The sequence below is a fragment of the Erithacus rubecula genome (assembly GCF_903797595.1).
Source record: "Erithacus rubecula genome assembly, chromosome: 3".
NCBI lineage: Eukaryota > Metazoa > Chordata > Aves > Passeriformes > Muscicapidae > Erithacus > Erithacus rubecula.
This window is the reverse complement of record NC_136689.1, coordinates 41,970,945-41,988,649: the sequence shown is the minus strand read 5'-3', so window position 1 is coordinate 41,988,649 and position 17,705 is coordinate 41,970,945. Positions and strand designations below refer to the sequence as shown.

Sequence of the window (17,705 nt, the reverse complement as noted above, 5' to 3'; positions counted from 1 at the left end):
AAATTAGTTCTATATTCTTTCATTGATAAAAAATTATAATATGTTGCATTATAATATATATATATGTTTCACAGTGTCTCATGTCTCATCTTCTTCATATGGGGAAGAGTCTGGCCTCCCTAGATGCTACAGCAAAGCACTCAATTACCTTGTTAGTTTTAAGCTTTCATCTGATTTCTAGATCATTTCACCCATGTGGAAACCTCAGTGGTTCTATTTTCCACTGCAAATTTTCTGCCACTGTTTTTCTCTTTTCCTTCTGTGGCTCTATTGTTATAAAATATAATTACAGAGGAGACTGCTGTATTCATATATGGCCACACCCTCAGGTTTGCCAATCATCAGAGGTAACCAGGATCCTGAGCACTCAGTGTTTTCACCCTCTTTCTTCCTGAGATGATGGAAACAAACCTGACAGGCAAATGCAAGGGCTCCCTGCTCCTGTGCCAGCTTTCCTCATCCTCAGGTTCCCACCCCACCACAGAACATGCTTGTTTATACCAAGTGTCACATCCATTGTTATGGAAAGAGATAAAATCAGAAAATGTAGAGCAGCTACTAAGAACTCCTAATTAGGGAGAACACTTATTAAACACTTGAATGAATGCAAGGGGAATACAAACAGGAAAGGATGTCTGCATAGATTTAAACAGGTATTCTAATGTACTCTGTTAAAGTGTTATTTTGTACTCAATACAAGAACAAAAATCAGAAAACAGGTTATTAAATGTGTACAAAAATCCCACAAAAATGTGAGCAGTTACATAAAAAATATTACATTTGTCAAGTGCTGTCGTTTCACAGTTTTGGCAGGTTCCTGAGCTTCCAAGAAACAGGAAACTCTGTGCTCTTTAGCTGATACATGATGTTTTTTGGAAGATCCAGACACCATGTCATGATCTTAATTTAGCTCTTTACTGGAAATCTTCAATAATACGTTGCCTTGGGTGCTTGCGGCATTGCAGGAATTCAGATCTTTCATGGAGATGCTTTCAGTGTCCATATGGGAGACTAATTCAGCACTAAACACAGCACAGGAAATAAAACTGAAAAAGGCTGGTGGTTTTCTATTTATGTGCTCTGTGCACTAATTACGAGATGTTATATGGAGGGCTCACCTTGAAGCATCAGTGCATCTGTGTGAAAGCACTAATTGAAGCTCAGAACATGAGAAAAACAAGCAAAAAGTAGATAAACAGAATGAACAAAAAACCTACCCCAGAAATGAGGTCCTTTACATTTGGAGATGGCTGCTAAAAGAAGTGCAAAGTATCCAGTAGAAATTTCACAAGGATTTAAAAAATCAAATATGTGACCATGATAAGGAACCATGAGCTTTATTCTCAGACCTTTATTCCCTAAATTAAAGTTAAGTTAAACCTTTAGCATTGACTCCTCAGGTTACTTTAGCCATTTCTGTTGTAATGGCCCATGCTCTATCTCTAACTATACCTCTTGATTTCCATAGGAAACATGGTTAAGAATATTGTTTTATAAACATTTAGAATTGCTTCATGTTCCTCAGTTGATTTCTGATCCATTTTATACTAAAAACTTTTGATGTTTGAAATCTCTGCTGGTCTTTGTTTTAGAACTTACCCATAATTGAGAAGACCCACCTCCACTGTGTTATCATCCACTGAATAGTGTGGCCAGTTCAGGGCCATTAAACCTGTTTGCCAGTACATTCTTCTGGAATAATATCCAAGAGATGTGTCATTAACTCCCCCACTGATTGACAACAGAACAAACAGTGTAATCAGTTACTTTCTGTAAACACTCATCATTATTACAATTGGTGTTTGGGGACAGGTTGATGCTGCTATGGTGTGGAAGAACATTTTGTACTTTTTCTGCCAAATATCATCATCTTCATTTCCTGCTCGACATACAAGGCACTGGCTGATTTTAACTGATGCTTTTCAGAGGGCAAGATAAAGTTAACAAGCTTTTTTTAGGAACTGAAAGTAGATAGTGGGCACTGGGTATAGTCTTGTTCTGCCTGAGAGCTTTTAGATACGCAGCCATGAATTGTGGTAAATTTCCCTGCTGTGCTTACAGCTTCTCCAAAAGGTAGCCCAGAGAGGCCTGCCAATGAGCAATGCCCTTTTCTTGGTATGTAGGGAATTGTTTGTAACTTCGATGAGCAGAAATCTCAGACACATCTAATGGGAGGAGGCACTGCTGGGTCAGAACACTAGTTTATCATCCCTCACAAAAGTTTAGAAATATTCTTTTGCATAAGGACAGAACATATTGTGAACTAAAATAAGGGATATTCATGGAGAAAATTACTGGAGGCATATTGGTAATCTCAAAACAGGAGAGTATTTGCAGAAGTTTTTGCTCTTACTGTATTTTGCTATTGGTTTATCATAATTGAAAAAATGTTGCTCATTATGCTCATTACAAGGTCAAAGACAGCCTCAAAAACTAAGATCTGGTTAACATGGAAAGTCACCATTTTATATTTACTTTAAAAATGCTCCAGCAGGCTCTCTTAATTGTTGGACAACTAAATCTTCATGACCACAAGCAGGATACTAAAAAACTTCCCCAGTTCCTGTGTTGCATATTAAGTGGCTAGGGGTATTTTGGATGGGAAATACACACAGACACAAAAAACTGTTACTAACATGGAGTTCTTTAATATAAAGAAAGTGTAATACAACTACACAACTCTGTATGTTAGGTCTCATCTGCTGAAATGGAAGTGTGCATGCATTTAAGTCAATGCTGAACCCTTTTAGTAACTGTATGATTGCTGAGGATGTTGTTGCATAGCTGCAACTGCTAAGTAGAAACTTCTTAGAGAGTCATTGAAAATCCAGTTATAAGTTCTCCCTCACATAATTTAACTTATTGTAGTGTATTTCTCTGTTTTCAGAGAAATATCTGTGGGCTTCATTAGTCAGCACTGAAAGATCTGTGTTTGAGGCTGCTAGGCACCCTTGTAATACAAATAGGGGTAATCAGCAAGCTATGGTTTTAAGTAATTGGTTTTGAAATGACCCTGATGATTCTTACATGCTGTGAGCTGTCAAGAAAGGGCAACATCCGACTGTGAGGATTCCCATCATTGCTGAGCCACTGCTGATGCACTTACATCTCTAGTGCTGGTCTAGAGAGACTGGTTCAGAGAAAGTGGTTCTGTAATTGGTCTCTGTTTCCACTTTTCCAGAACTGAAGTAGACTCAAGGTGTCATACCACAGCTGTCAACAAAAATGTCTCACTTTTATTTTGAGTCAGAGAACCTTCCTCCTTTTGTAGAAAACTACGAATTGCCCTTCTCTTCACGCTTCTCTCCAGGCAAACAATATTAAAATCAAACTTCCCATGTGCATATATACATGGACAGATTATTTTCTTTGTGTTTTGGGTCTGTCTTGGCTGCTACAATTACTGCAGCATGTCAAAGGCAATGCAGAATCTCTTGCCATAACCAAAAATAAGCTATCAATGAGTTCATGTCTCAAGTGTCCTTCAACAGGCAAAGGACCTGAGTCCCATAGAACACTATAAACTTTTAATGTATCAATTACACCATCTATATACAGGAGGCACAAAGATGTTAATGAAATCCTGGCACTTGTTGAAGATGATGTGAAAAGTCTAATTTCCTGCAATAGAGCCAGTATTTCAACTAATGTTTAAGGAGCAGACTCAGCTGTGCTGGTGGACTGAACTGGTTTCAGACCATTTCAGTTTAGAAGAACAGAAGATGTGATTTAAAAAAAAAAAATGTGGCTCTGTAGTCAAGAAGAAAACTTTGAAAGTTGCTTCAGCTTCATAGAAGCTGCACATATTCTAACAGAATAATGTATGAACTCTTTTTCCTCCATTAGTTCAGGGGGTTTTGAGTACTACAGTTTGAAGAATTGAGCTAATCTCTCTGAAAAGAAAATGTTAAAATATTTTATCTACAATGCTCTGAAGAAGGCTTTACTTCAACTTGCAAGAAACATTGGTTCATTTCAGCTGCTTTGCTCTATTCTCACTGGAGGCCAACTTTAGAGGAAAATTAAAATGAGACTTTAAAAGTTTATTTTCACTTTCTGAAGAAGTACAACTACTGAAATGATAAAACCACGATGACCAACTTGGATGGAAAAAAGAGTGGAGTATTTCATATATATATATATCAAGAAGAAGGATTTTTTTGTAGAGAACCCTTCTCTCTGTAGACACCCCTCTACCAAATTTCTGTACTGTGATGTTTAGAATGTAGAATTTGGCTTTGGAACATCATAACTAGAGAAACAGGATAACCTGAAGTGTCTGCTTTTATGCTGAAGGTTTTACATAGTTTTTTTCTGATGCCCAAGTGAGGAGAATGGGTAGGGAGTGGACAAAGATCTTCCTACAAAAAAGTTATTTGAAGTATTCAAAGGTGGATATGGATAATTTAAGGAGGTACAGTAGGATATTTGCTTCATTATCAAGTAGTAATAATCCTGATGAGAGACAAGCTGTTCCAGAAAGACTACTTTGATTATCAACTAAATTATTTTCTGAGATTTTCCTTTCACCTTCTCTGTCTGGTGGTAGGTTTTAAGAGATGGGGAGGGAGGGATAGGAGGAAAACGTGGGGTTTTTTTTTGGGGGGGGGGGGGGGGGGGAGAGTTTCTGTGTGTGCTGGGGGTTTTGTTTGTTTGCTTAGGGGTTTTTTAAAGTTTTAACTGATCCTAGAGGATGAACCAAAAAAGCATTTGTTTGTAGCCTTTTGTCACTTCAAAGCACCTGCAGATCAGAGAGCTATGAGAAGTAGAGCAGATCACTGATGTTGTCCTAAAACCTTATTTCTTTGAGATATAATGTCATATAAACTCTACCTATAAAATTATTGTGGAGTTAGAGTTAATTGGTAAAAAAATTATGATTGACTGGGCTATAATTTATTCTATTTAAATCAAACAATGAGCATGCTCCTTCTTGCCTAGCCACAACATATCTTGTTTCACAAAAATGCAAGAAGAGGCGCCATCCAAGACAGTTTCTGTTCAGAATTTTAGCCACCTTGTTCATGTAGCTAGGGACAGCATGCAATTAATGGACAAAGAGAGTTCTCTTCCTTGAAAGGTATCCCCTCCTACCCTTATTGAGTGTCAGGGGACACATACTGAAGTAAAATCACAGAGAAAAATCTCCTTTTTGATGGAACATATGAACTAGAATCTCACCTGAATCACAGCCAGATCAGGATAGGGAGCCTCCTATTCAAGGGACTTGACTGTCACTGCTTGAGGCTGCTGCCTTTCTGTCTGTCTGGCACTTCTGCTGGCATGACCAACTGGAGAGTGGGCCAAGGATTTGGTTTGCTCTCCCACTCCAGCCAGTATCTCTTGGTCACAAGTTATTGAAGTGTTTTAAGTTCAGTAAGCTCTTAGGTAGTCAGGAGGGCTGGCTTACACTCTTCCTCTCCAACTAAGTGGCAAGGTAGTACCAGCTAACATTTGATAATTGGACTTTGTACATACACACACAGAGCTGGAGAAACTCAGGCTTGCAAGACTGGAAATTTTCAATTTTTTTACTGGCTTTGTGCGTGCTATAATCTGCAGTGTCTGGCTAGCTGAGGGAAACTTGAATGGATTATTTTCAAGAAGCACATTTCCACAGTCTGGCTGTCAGCTGCCTCCTGATAGGATTTAGTCAGGAGACTCACTGCCAGTCTTTTAGAAACTAATCTTCAGAGCATGTTTTGGGCTTGTTCATAAATTGCATAGTTAAATTCCACATTTCTCCATTACCCATACCCAAAGGTGCTGTATGTAATATCTCACTGTGAAAATCTAATAGGGACAAATCACTTCAAGCATTTCTCAGAAGCTGTATAGGGAAAACAACCTCAGTATCTGCAGACACCCATACACAAACACATGCTTACTGTAGCTAGTCTTTTTGAGAAAAGACTTAGTTCTTGTAGTTACAGCTAGCCAGGATGATGGCTATGGCAAGAATTATTTAAAGACAATTGTACTGGAATTTTGTAGGCTCTAGTATTGAGACTTGGAAAAAGTCTCAATAAAATCAGAAATCATGCAAGTGAGTTCTTGCTCATGCAGAGGTAGAAAGACTGATCCAGCTGTCATCTTCTGGGAAGCATTAGGAAAATCAGCCAGAGAAGCCTGTGCTGTTGTAGCTCCACTGCCAATGCAATCTTTCTTGAATGCCCTTTGTAGCGAGAGTATTGGCAAAATCTAATCTTGGTGAAAAAATTTAAATTAAGCCAGGGAAAATTTCCATCAGAATCCACCTGAGATACCTTTTTCTTTTTAAATGGGCTTTTCTCCAGTGAAAAGATCAATTTCAGCCTGGAAAGGAGTCTTTCATTTTGCACTATTTACAAAAAAAAGCTGAAGGAATGAAGATGTGGGCACCCAGAAGGGATCCTCTGATGTCGTTTTAACTGAGTCTACTGGTTAGCTCTGCTAAGAATAGCAGTGTTACCTCTCCCTGTACTCAGTGGGTATTTTCAGAAGGAAGATGGGATCATGCAGGGGTGAAAAATGTTCTCCATCATTCCAGTCAGTGCTATTCCATCACCATGCAGCATTAGCAGAGGGTTTTATTCCCTGTGTTTGAGCTTGTAAGTAGTAGGTAGGAGACTGAATTCTTTTACCAGTTATCTGAACACTGATTTAGCAGCATTCAAATTAAGTGTATGGAAAGCCTCCTTAAATTAATGAGACTTTTAATAGAGTGTAGGTATACTGTTAATCATCTACTTAAGCAACCTCTGAGAGCAGAGACCCAAAGAATACATTAATGTTTTCTTAAAGTATGATTTACATTGTGGAGGATTTGACTTGAAGAGAGACCAAAAAACCCTTTAAAGTATTTCATAGGGAAATAATACTTTGGTTATCATCTGTGGTCTTTACCTGATTATGGATTATTTGCAAAGATCCTTCCCTACTTATTTGATCTGTCTGAGTGTGTTTTTATAAAAATGTCTGGACCACATTATTTCTATGTTTCTTAAATGCTTTTCACATATATTTGAAATGCAGGATCATTACTGTGTACAACATGTTTTTCAGACAGTAACAATTTTTACTGCCAGATGTGAAACTCTGGGGAAAAAAAAAATCATAATGGATATATGTGCAGGAATCCCCCTTCTCCCTTAGCTGTAATTGAACAAATGGCACTGAGATAATACTGTAATTGTTTGCCTTTTCCATGAAGCCAATATGAAGATTAAAGTGCCATCTGGCTTTCTGAATACTAGAGAACCTCCAGCTTGAAAGAAAAAGCAGTTGTATCCCTGTTGAGTGGACATTTTATATGTAATTTAACTCTGCTTGTCTCCACTCAAAGTTCTAACCACAAATAAGCACTCAGAGCTTTTACCTCTTGGTAAGAGTCAGCACCCTAATAGAAAATTTCAAAGTAGCTTTTCCTGGAGGACTCTGATAACCTTGGGTCTGTTCTTGCATTTATGCTCCAATTGAATTTAAAGACTAGACCTGAAAAGGAAATCTGGTTCAATAATTTCATAATAATTGTTCCTTTTTTTAAATTGTGAAATAGTAAATATTTCAAAAGCATTGTTTTCAAAGTTTCCAGCATTATTAAAACTACACTTTTTGCAAATTTATAAAAAATTTGCTATAGCGTTTTGACAAATCTTTTTATTTAGTATTACTTCTAAGATCTTAAATAGCTTTTGCAACCATTACAGAAAAAAAAATTGTCATGATTCACCTGTGAAGTCCATTTTTATTAAGCATTATAAAGTAATTTCAATTTAAAATATACATTCTATATTAGCAATAAATTTCACAGAAAAAATAAATTTGCATTTTAAAGCTCTATGAAACAAAATTGGTTTCAGGATTTTTTTTTCTTTTTTTGTAAATTATATTAGTTTTCTTGGCTTTTTTTCTTGTTCAGCTCATCTAAAAATTTCTGTTGATAAGAAACAGAGAGAAATTTTTAGGGAAGATTTCATTTGAGAGAATACTTGAGGACTGTTAGTGTTGAAAACAGTGTCTTGTTTTCTCCAGGTAGTATTACCACTGTCAGAATCAGAAACCCACTTTCATTTGATTTCTCTTGCATGAAATTTAACCTATAAACAAACACATACAGGAACCCCCCATTTTTTCTCTCTACCCACCTCCTCAATGTCAAAGCCGTTAAAAAAGATTAGAGTAATATATTTTCACATTTTGATCTGGAAATCTTCCTCTAGCCTGGGATTCATGCATTAAAAAAAAAAAAAAAAAAAAAAAAAAAAAAAAAAAAAAAAAAAAAAAAAAAAAAAAAAAAAAAAAAGATAGGATGGTCCAAATCTCAACTTTTTTGGAGTCTTTCCCACACCCTCAAAAGGGATTGTCCACATACCAGCTTTGACAGGATTATTTGGATTGGTTAGAAAGCATAACTGGTGGACAGGGAAGTCTGTTTTATAGTGCTTTTTTATAAATATTTAAAACTCAAAATCCAGTGGACATTCAATGATTTCAGTTTCCTTCTGAGTGAACTCAGTGCTGCTTTGGACCAAGCAAACTTCAAATGGCCTGAGGAGTCTTTGAGGAGCAAACCTTGCTCTTCCTCTTGTGTTGTCTGACTGCTGGTGCTGGGTCAAAGGAACTGAGCCCTGTTGGGACAAAGAAACCAGATAAAACCCACTGTTGTGACCCTCAGAACCACCTGACAGCAATATAACAGTGCCCTCCTCATGTGACAGGGCAGATGGCTTGGACACATTTCTGCTTTTGAAAAACCCTAAAAGATATTTTTTAACAGAACATTTTCAGTAAAAGTCTCCTGATTCAGTCAATGTATGTGACCTTTATCTAGGGAGAGCATGAGACTGAATTTGGGATTTTGTTCTTTAGAGCTAGAAGCCCCTTGTTGTCTTTGGAGCCGTTTTAAAGTGACAATTTATCAAAGCATGTAGCTATTGCTATGTGCTTCAGTCTTGGCTAGCTGAGTTGTATTTAGCAAAATCTGTAAAATAAAATTCTCAAAGCTCAGACTCATTGAGGTATTCATCTTTATGCATGAATTTAGGCAAGACTACCAGTGAGGTTTAGTTTAAATAGTCACTGTTGAGCAACATTGGGACACAGCCAAGATATGGCACCAAGCACTGATGTGTATAATTTCAAAGCCATTTCAAAAAATGATGTCTGTAACTACTGTCTCACCTTCACTGACTGTAAAAATGAGAAAAGTAATGTTTGCCCAAGGCAAACAGGGTTTTGAATATTAATTTCTATTTGTAAAGCACATCAGCAAGGTAAGTCAGGACACCATTTGACCATGAATATGCAAATACATATAATCCTGTATTTTCACTCCTAGCAAAATGATGCAGACAGGAAATCCATTCCTTCTGAAATACATGACTTGCTTCATTAGGCAAACTCCATAACACAGAACTATAAGCAGCCAGCTGTGTTGAGATTCCACTTGCCATTTTATTTTGATCAGAACAAGAATAGGGTTTTGATATGTCTTATGATTTTGTTTTAGATAAAACACTCCACCCAGTGTTTTATAATATATAATGATATATTGTAATTTCTTCTGTAGTGTTTTAGAATAAAATCTCTTTTCTGTCTGAAGAATAATGTGCTGGTTTGTCCTTTTCCCCTCTGTCTTCTCAGTGCATAGTTTGGGACTGGGATTCCAATGGAAAGCATGACTTCATTGGAGAATTTAGCTCGACTTTCAAGGAAATGAGAGGAGCTATGGAGGGAAGACAGGTAAGTGGAAACCACCTGAGCAATCTTAGTATGTAATCTCTGTAGAGCAGAGATTGTTCCCCAGACATGGTTTCCATGAGGTGCTGTGCTGCAGAGCAGATGCCCATTCTGGCTTCTCTAAGCATTTCCCTGCTGGCCTAAAGGCCTCTGTTGGGTGAGGGTCATTCTCCATCTTTCTCCATCTCTCATGTGCTGCATTCATTGCTGCCAGCTTTAACTAGAACCCATCATGATGAAACAAATTGGTTTTCTAAGTATTTCATGATTTACAATCCTAAGGGGAAATGAAATTGTTAGCTTATCAATAATTTCACTTCTTTATGTCAGCCTGATCTTTTCATATTGCAGTTGATAGTAATTACTTAATATGATAAATGATTTGGCATATCTAATTCCAGAAATTGTCATTTTCTATTATTACTTACTTCTAAAGGTGTTAGTTTTGATAAATTCTCTGTGGGGGAGTTAAGGAGGTTGATCCTGCTGATAATTTCTATTCATTCTTCCACTGTTGTTGCGATTTCAACCCCAAACACAAATGCCTAAAAAGCTTTATCTGGGTTTTATATTAAGGTTCTGTTTGTAGTGTGTTAGTAAAAATCTAGCACAGACTCAGAAGGTGTTTGATAAATGGCTCTTCTGGATGTTTTCACTTGAAGTCCTTAGAATACACTGAATTTTGGCAAATGCTGCTCATGTGTGTAAAATACTGCTGTTATGTATCAGTCATATATTAGTCCATTATAAATAGCTTCTGAACACAACCTGAGTGTAAAAGAAACCCTGTTTGCTCTCAAATCAACTCGGAGCATCAAAACTTTTGTCAAACAAAATTTGAGTGAAAATAAATAGGTAAACAAATCCCAGAAGGAATAACATTAACAAGGCCAGTGATGTGACAGCACTCCAAATTTGTATACAAATACCTGTGGCTCAAGAAGGGACTGTGTGAGAGTGGTAAAGGGTGTGTATTTTCAATGTAAATGTCTTAAAACCACATGATGGTCCTTCCCAGGAGACAGCTTGTTGGCCAACACAAAAGCCTTGTAGTCCACAATGGCAGGAATGGCTCTGCAGAATAAACTATGCATTCTTTAAAATTATGGGGATATAGTATGCTTTTTTTCATCCTCAGCTAGCAAAAAGGATGATTACTCTTTCAGAGGCATAAGAAGTTAATGCAGCCATTTGACAGTTCTTGTTCTAGGTTGTCACTGCAGTATCAGATTGCTGTCCAGAAATGTTTTAATGTTGCCCTATGGTTTAAGTGCCTGAATCTTACTCTTGCTGTGAGCCTACCATTTGCCGTTCTGCAGGTTGTCTTTACCTGTAACCTTTTACCTGCAATCTTCCTCCACACACCCTAGGAATTGTGCCTTTTTTTCTTCCTTGTTCCTCTCATTCTGTTGTGGCTATGAAGTTATTCTGTGGGCTTGTACCTGTAAAACCTTGCTGTTGATATAACTGATTCTCATCACAAACACAGTTTGTGTTAACACAGTTACCACCAAGGTGGGAATCAGTTTCCTTTCTCCTCTTTTCTAATCCTTGTTTTGTAGCCTATTCTGGAGGGAAATAAGATTGAGTGGATAAGGTAGTAAGTATTAGTCATTTAAGTGGCTGATAAATAGTGGTCCAAAAATATAAATGCCCATTCTAGGTGGCTCTTGCCCCGATGAAATCAGGGTTTGATGAGCACTTATAGCAGGATAGACAAGAACAAGCAGTAGAGTTTGAGCAGGTCCTGGTGGAGATTATGTACTTATGGAAAACAATACTGTGATCACATGTTGTACAGGAGAGGTCAGCTGTGTGGGAAGCCACATCACTTGGCTGGAGCCAGAATACAATTTCCTTTCCCCTTTCACTCTCTCCTTGTCCCTCCCCCATTGTGTCTCATTTTTCTCTATCCTGCAGAAAGATCTAAAGGCAATCTAAAGGCCACTGTCTCTGGACCCCATAAAAACATCTTAGTGTATAGTTTATGTCAACATCCTTTGTGCAACATTAAGTAACGTAATTAGCAGTTGTCAGTCCTTTTCTTTAGTTTTAGCCTTCCTAAAGAAAAAAACATGTGCAATGGAGTGTTTACTTTGAATAAGGAGGTTCTAGTGAACCTTGAGGAAATTATAGAGAAGGAAGTTGTTTTGCCTTCAAGTAGATGTGTCACTAGCTATTTCTGATAAGGAAGGCCATATCAGAGAAATGTAATTATATGTGGGTGGGGAGTTGAGTAGGTTCAACACAATCCTTTGTTCCTAGAAGAGACCCTTTCATAGCCTCAGACCAGAAAATATTGTTTTCCATGTAGAAATCCTTTCAGTCAGAGGTATAAAACTACACCCTCCAGCCCCTGGTGTGTAATGTTCTTTCACATTGCATCACAACAGTGAGTGTTGAGTGTCGAAGGTGAAGAACTTGGAACTTCATCTCAGATCCTGTGGAAGCCAGAGTAAAGAGCTGAGCTCAGGTCTGACATTCCTATTTGAGTTGCTAAGGAGATGCAGTGAAGCTTCTTGCTCTGGTTATATTTTCTTTTGTGCAGCAGACTTTACAGCTAGCTACAGTACATCGCTATAGTTCTGTCAAAAGATAATCAAAACACGCTAGTGATTGTCAGCCAGGGTTTTTCACTTTCCTGGGAAACTGGAGAGAATTGGAAGGAACATTCATCATTGACAGGGGATGCAGGAACTTTGATTAAGCTTCAGCTGCATATCTGGTTTTAAAAGAGGCTACACCAGTGGCACAGATCTCCATCTCTGCCCATCAGCAATGTCTGTATTGGCTGGAATCAGCAGCACAAGTTGTCGTAAATGCATTAAGGTGTGAGAGTGGGAGTACCACAGTTTGTGCTGGTGAGCAAGATGTACTGTGTGGCATCTGTGAAATGCTTGTGCTTCTCACCATTTTACCAGCTCACCTCATCTCTGGAGGAGCTGACAAGGATGTTGAAGTTGCCTTTTAATTGTACACAATTCATCCTTCAGAAAGCACAGAGCAGTCTGACCCAATCCTCAACCTCCCCTCTAAAAGTAAAGATATTTTTGTCTTGTAGCCAATCTTTCAACTGCTACAGAACCACTTGAGATGGACAGAATGGATATGTGTCACCTGCTTGCTTACAGGAGCCAGTGGTGCTTCTAAGACTGTTCCATTCCTGGGCTGTGTACTGATTATCCCAAGTTTTGAGTGTCAGCCTCAGATGAGCTTACTGGCTTGCCTTAGCTGTGAGATATCTCAGCAATGCATGTTTGAGACCATGGAACATTTAGATAAATGCTGTGAATCTAGCACTGGTATCTTCTGAGTGGTTGAACCAGCTCTGTGTGAAGAGAAAATTCCTTACTTGACTGAGATCACTTGTTTTGATCAGAAGTGGCAGAAGTTGTTTATGAATTTCTTTTCTGAATGTGGTATGTCTTGGGTGAGATTCACAAATCTTGAATCATTACACTTCCTTCAGAAGATTAGGTGCTTCTCCATGACTGAGAGGACTGAATTCTGGGAAAACTTGCTGGTCTTCTGTTTTAAGAATACTTTCTGATCATGAACAACCACAGGATATTAACATCATGTGTTTCTGTTCCATAAAAATTACCTTATGGTCATAGACTGCTGTGTTCTGACACCTAGCCTGTTTTCATACTGACCACCAATAAAAAATGGCACAAAGGCATCCCCTTGTTCAAATGCACATCTGAAGCAGCCCTTGCACGAGCCATGGTTTAATGGTGAAATTTGTGGTGCTGGGATAACAGTTGGACTCAATGATCTTAGAAGTCTTTTCCAATGTATAATTCTGTGCTTTCTAAATCTTCTATTAGCACTTTCCACCATTCCAAACTTTATTATTTACTCCTTCACCACAATCCTGACACAAAAAAACCTACAGTAAGAATAAGTCTGTGCTTATCTTTTTAAGTGAAATACTAATAAATATTCTGAGTTTATTGTGTCTTAGGATTTCTTCCAAGAATACATATAATATATGTTTTTAATATGTATGTACAGTGGCAGTTTTCTAAAGGTGTTCTAATATTAATCTATCAAGCATATTTAAACAGGACAAGAAGAAGTCTAAGATTAAAAAAAATGTAAATACTATTAAAGCCTATCATAGTTGAAAGGAGAAATCCTCTACTAATGAGAAAAAAAAATCACTTTTTTTGGGTTTTTTAATCAAGGCAATAAAGCCAGAGGGATTTGAGAGGAAAAAAAAAAATCAGTGAAATCACCTGGATCTCCATGCAGCACAGGAGTTATGTAAGGGGAAAATCTGTTCCTGTATTACATAAAAAATGGACATGTGTGCATTTGCACACAACAAAAGGAAAGAGGAGGAAGAAACCCTGCTGCACTTCCCATCCCCACTGACATGTCCACAAGTTCAGTGTGTTATTAGGGGGGGCTGTTCCATCTGGTAGCTCTTCAGATGACTCTGCACAGGAGACCTTTAGGCTCTCGGTAATGGGCCAGGGTGTCTTGGACACCTATGGACAATTCCAGATTTATCAGCAGACAGCCAAGTTCTCCCAGAACTGTCTGCAGCATCAGCAGCTGCTGCTGCCCCAGGCAGGGCAGCAGAGGCCTCAGCAGAGGGTGCAGCCACACCAGGCACCTGCCAAATCCCAATGGAGAAACCATTGGTACAGCCTCAGGAGCACAAGGGAGGCTGAAGGCTTGGCTGGGGAAACAAAAAATGCTTCAATTTCCACTTCATTCCCTGGGGGCAAGTTTCCAGAGGAAATCTCTGTGATTAAAGGCAGCTCTTCTCTCATGGTGGATGTATTTCTGGGACAGAAAGAGAAAAAAAACCCCACAAAACTATCCTGTCCTCTTGCCCAGAGGGATGGCAGGAATAAAGCAGCCTTTCATGCACGAGGAGACTCAGATCACTTAAAAGTGACTTGTTTTTCTTGAAGCATCAGAAAGAGACAATGCAGGATATAATGCTGCCTGCTATCAATTGGGGGTTTTGCTCCATCCATTAGACTGCAGTGCCTCCTTTGTCATTTACAAACTGTGCAGCTCATTGCAGCAGCTGAACAAGAAGGAAGAAGAGAAAAACCAAGAAGTGCAGGGGAGGCAAGAGAGCATGTTAGCGCTAATACAAGCTGTGCCACAAGCATACAAGAAGCAATGCAGGCTCTCAGCCCTTTCCTCACAGACTTACCCAATGTCCTGGTGTGCAACCACTGTCCCAGAGAAAACAACTGTGATCATTTGTCTTGCCTTAGGGTACATGAAACTCTCCTGACACCTTCAGTCCTTTCTCTGAATAGCTTATTTGGTTCTGCAATGGTTGCCTTCCTTTAATCCTTCATTTAGTCACCTCACTTCCCTTTGCTGGTGTGTGGCATAAGTGGTTGTGTTGTTTGCTTTTCTCTCTGTTCTGGAGGTTTTGTAAGAGAAGGATTAAGGGTGTTTGGAAAGACAGCATTCTTCAGTGGAGAGTAACATCTCCCACTGAGGGCTCTGTGTCTCCTCATCACAGGCACGAGAGGACTGAGACCTTCCAAGTGTCACCATTAGTTCACTGACTCTCACTGTAGAACAGCTGATTGCAATTTGCTCAGAAATTCTCATCACAGTGGTTTGAATTTAAGTGTATAAAAGAAGCACCAGCACAGTGTAGTCTTGGGAGTCCATTACCAACATTTGCAACATTACTTACATTAACAGTAGATAGTTTAAAACCAAGTTGCTCTCTGTTTCAGATTCTCTGGGTTGTTTGATAGGAAAAGAGCTTGCACAGCCCAGAACTGTCAGGCATTTGGAGGAAATGCTAAGTGACTTTCAGAATGACGAATCCAGACTTCACAATGTTTACCATTAGTGTCAGATTGCAGACTATTGCATTAGTTTCCTCTCAATTGAAAAGTTAATTTAAGAACAAAAATGGATCGATAAAAAACAATGTCAGATACCAAATCAATGCTGGGAACGTAGGAACAGACTGGAAATTGAGGTTGGCCTCAACAGTGCAAGCAAAATATTTGAGAATTGTTTCTCATTATTACTTACCTGCTTAGAGCTGTATTCTGGACTCTGTTCTCATTTTAAAAGCTGAATAAACAGTAAGACCAGTATAGGGAATTTCCTTCAAATGATGCTTGTTACATCTTTAGCTTGAACTGTGGGAATTGCCAAGGTCAGAACTGGATCTTAGTGGGTAAGTGAAGATTGAGCTTTATGTAAAACAGTCTTATTGGCTTTTTCAAGCCTATGAACTGGTAAATGTCTTCTCTCTCCTCTCGTTTCCTTCCCTTCATTATACTATCCTCAGTTGATTTAATATGTGCAAAATTGTTCTTTCTTTCTGTTTTCCTACTTTTAGAAAATTTTTTGATCTTTTCTTTCCTTTGCTTTATTATCCACATAAGCCAATAATGTTAGTGACTTTCACATAGAATATTTTAATGAGCTTTAGGTAGTTACTGAGAATTGTTATCCATGCATCTCAAAATGCTTTGCAAAGTAGGTGAACTCATAATTGCATTTTACAGTTAGCAAAGAGAACCTGAGATATTTGTTTCTCTCCTGAACTAATGTTCTATGCCACCTTGGTCTTTATTTATTGTAAACTTCTTTCTTAAAAATGCCATGGGTTGGGGTTTTTTTTTTTCAGGCTTAAATAATCCTTTTCCTGAAGAGAGAAATTAAGTGCATAGTGTATGGCTTCATATAGGTTTAAATATGCACATTGAAAAAATATTCATGTTGGAGGATGCTCAAATTAAGGAGGTTTACCTTGGATGTTCAGGGGAAAGCTACTGCACCTCTCCAATGTATTTCAGTGTCAAAGAGAGGAAAGCAAATCCTGCCTCCTATTTTTACTTTGTATTTTATATTTTACAGTTTATGTCTAAAATGCAGACAGCATGATTGCTCTGCAGAAATGCTTCGAGTAAGTGTGGAGACCAACTGTGTGTTAAACCATCTTTCCTGGCAGCAACCTATCAATATGAGAGTGGGCAGTGCTTTGGCCTTGCTTTCAGACCCAAATATGAGCTTATTGAACTCCAGGGTTGTGTTACAGAGCACTCTCTTTGCTGGGAGAGAAGGGCTTTTATTTCTTGAGCCTGACTGCTCCCCTTGAGGAGAGAAAAAACATTTATGGAGGTTTCCCCTGAACGTAAGAGCTTGTATCTGCCTGTCTTCTCAGCTGGAAAATTTGTTTCACAAGACAAATAACTGAGCTGTAGGCTAGCTGGGAGAGCAAGCAGATGTGCTTCCTGCAGTTGGAACAGTTTTTTTGTCTTTTCCTATTCTTCATTCTATCACCTGTCTCCATTTCACAGTGATGAAGACAGAAATGGTCTGTTATTGCTCCAAAACCATATGTTTTGTCTTCCCTTTTTTTGATGTTTGACAAAACCTCTAAGTCTGGAATACTTCAGTGACACCTAAATAATTGGTGTTAGACAGTGGTTTGAAGCTCAATGAAATTTCTGAGGCTAAGCATAAAGTAAAAATAGCTTTTGGTGCTCACTTTGCTAAGATATATTACAAATTTAGACAAAGTACTGTAACACTTAGGCAGGTTTGCATTGTAGGCAAAACACTGTAACACTTAAGACATGTTTGATTACAAAATGTCATAATAGAGATTTTTAGATCAGATAATTCTGGTTCCTTTTGGAATTGTATTTCTTACTGTTACCCAGCATCACGTGTTTCGTCTCCATACTTGAAAACAAGTGTTTTTCCTGAAGGAAAATAGTAAAGTTATTTACCATATTAACAGCATATTACAGATAAAATATCTATTTCTGTATATACATATGCCAATAGACACTTGCATGTTCAAATGTACATTTTACTCCTGCAGTATGAGGCATGGATAATGTTGTAGACATTAGATGTGAGGGTCTCAAAGCTTGGCCTTATTACTCTGCCTGAAACCAGAGAAAGGCAGAACATTTCAAGTGTAAATGATTAAGAACCTGGGAGATGTTATAATTAGAAAAAGGAGATGT

General features: G+C 38.2%; 1 protein-coding gene across 3 annotated transcripts in view; it reads left to right on the top strand.

Annotated features, from left to right (window-relative positions):
* CPNE4 (copine 4) overlaps positions 1-17,705 on the top strand; it is a 220,861-nt gene that overhangs the window by 158,553 nt on the left and 44,603 nt on the right. For all 3 annotated transcript variants that reach the window (XM_079302038.1, XM_079302037.1, XM_079302039.1), the window contains one exon: positions 9,625-9,723. In XM_079302038.1, the coding sequence (XP_079158164.1) occupies positions 9,625-9,723 (99 nt within the window). The remainder of the gene's footprint in view (positions 1-9,624; positions 9,724-17,705) is intronic.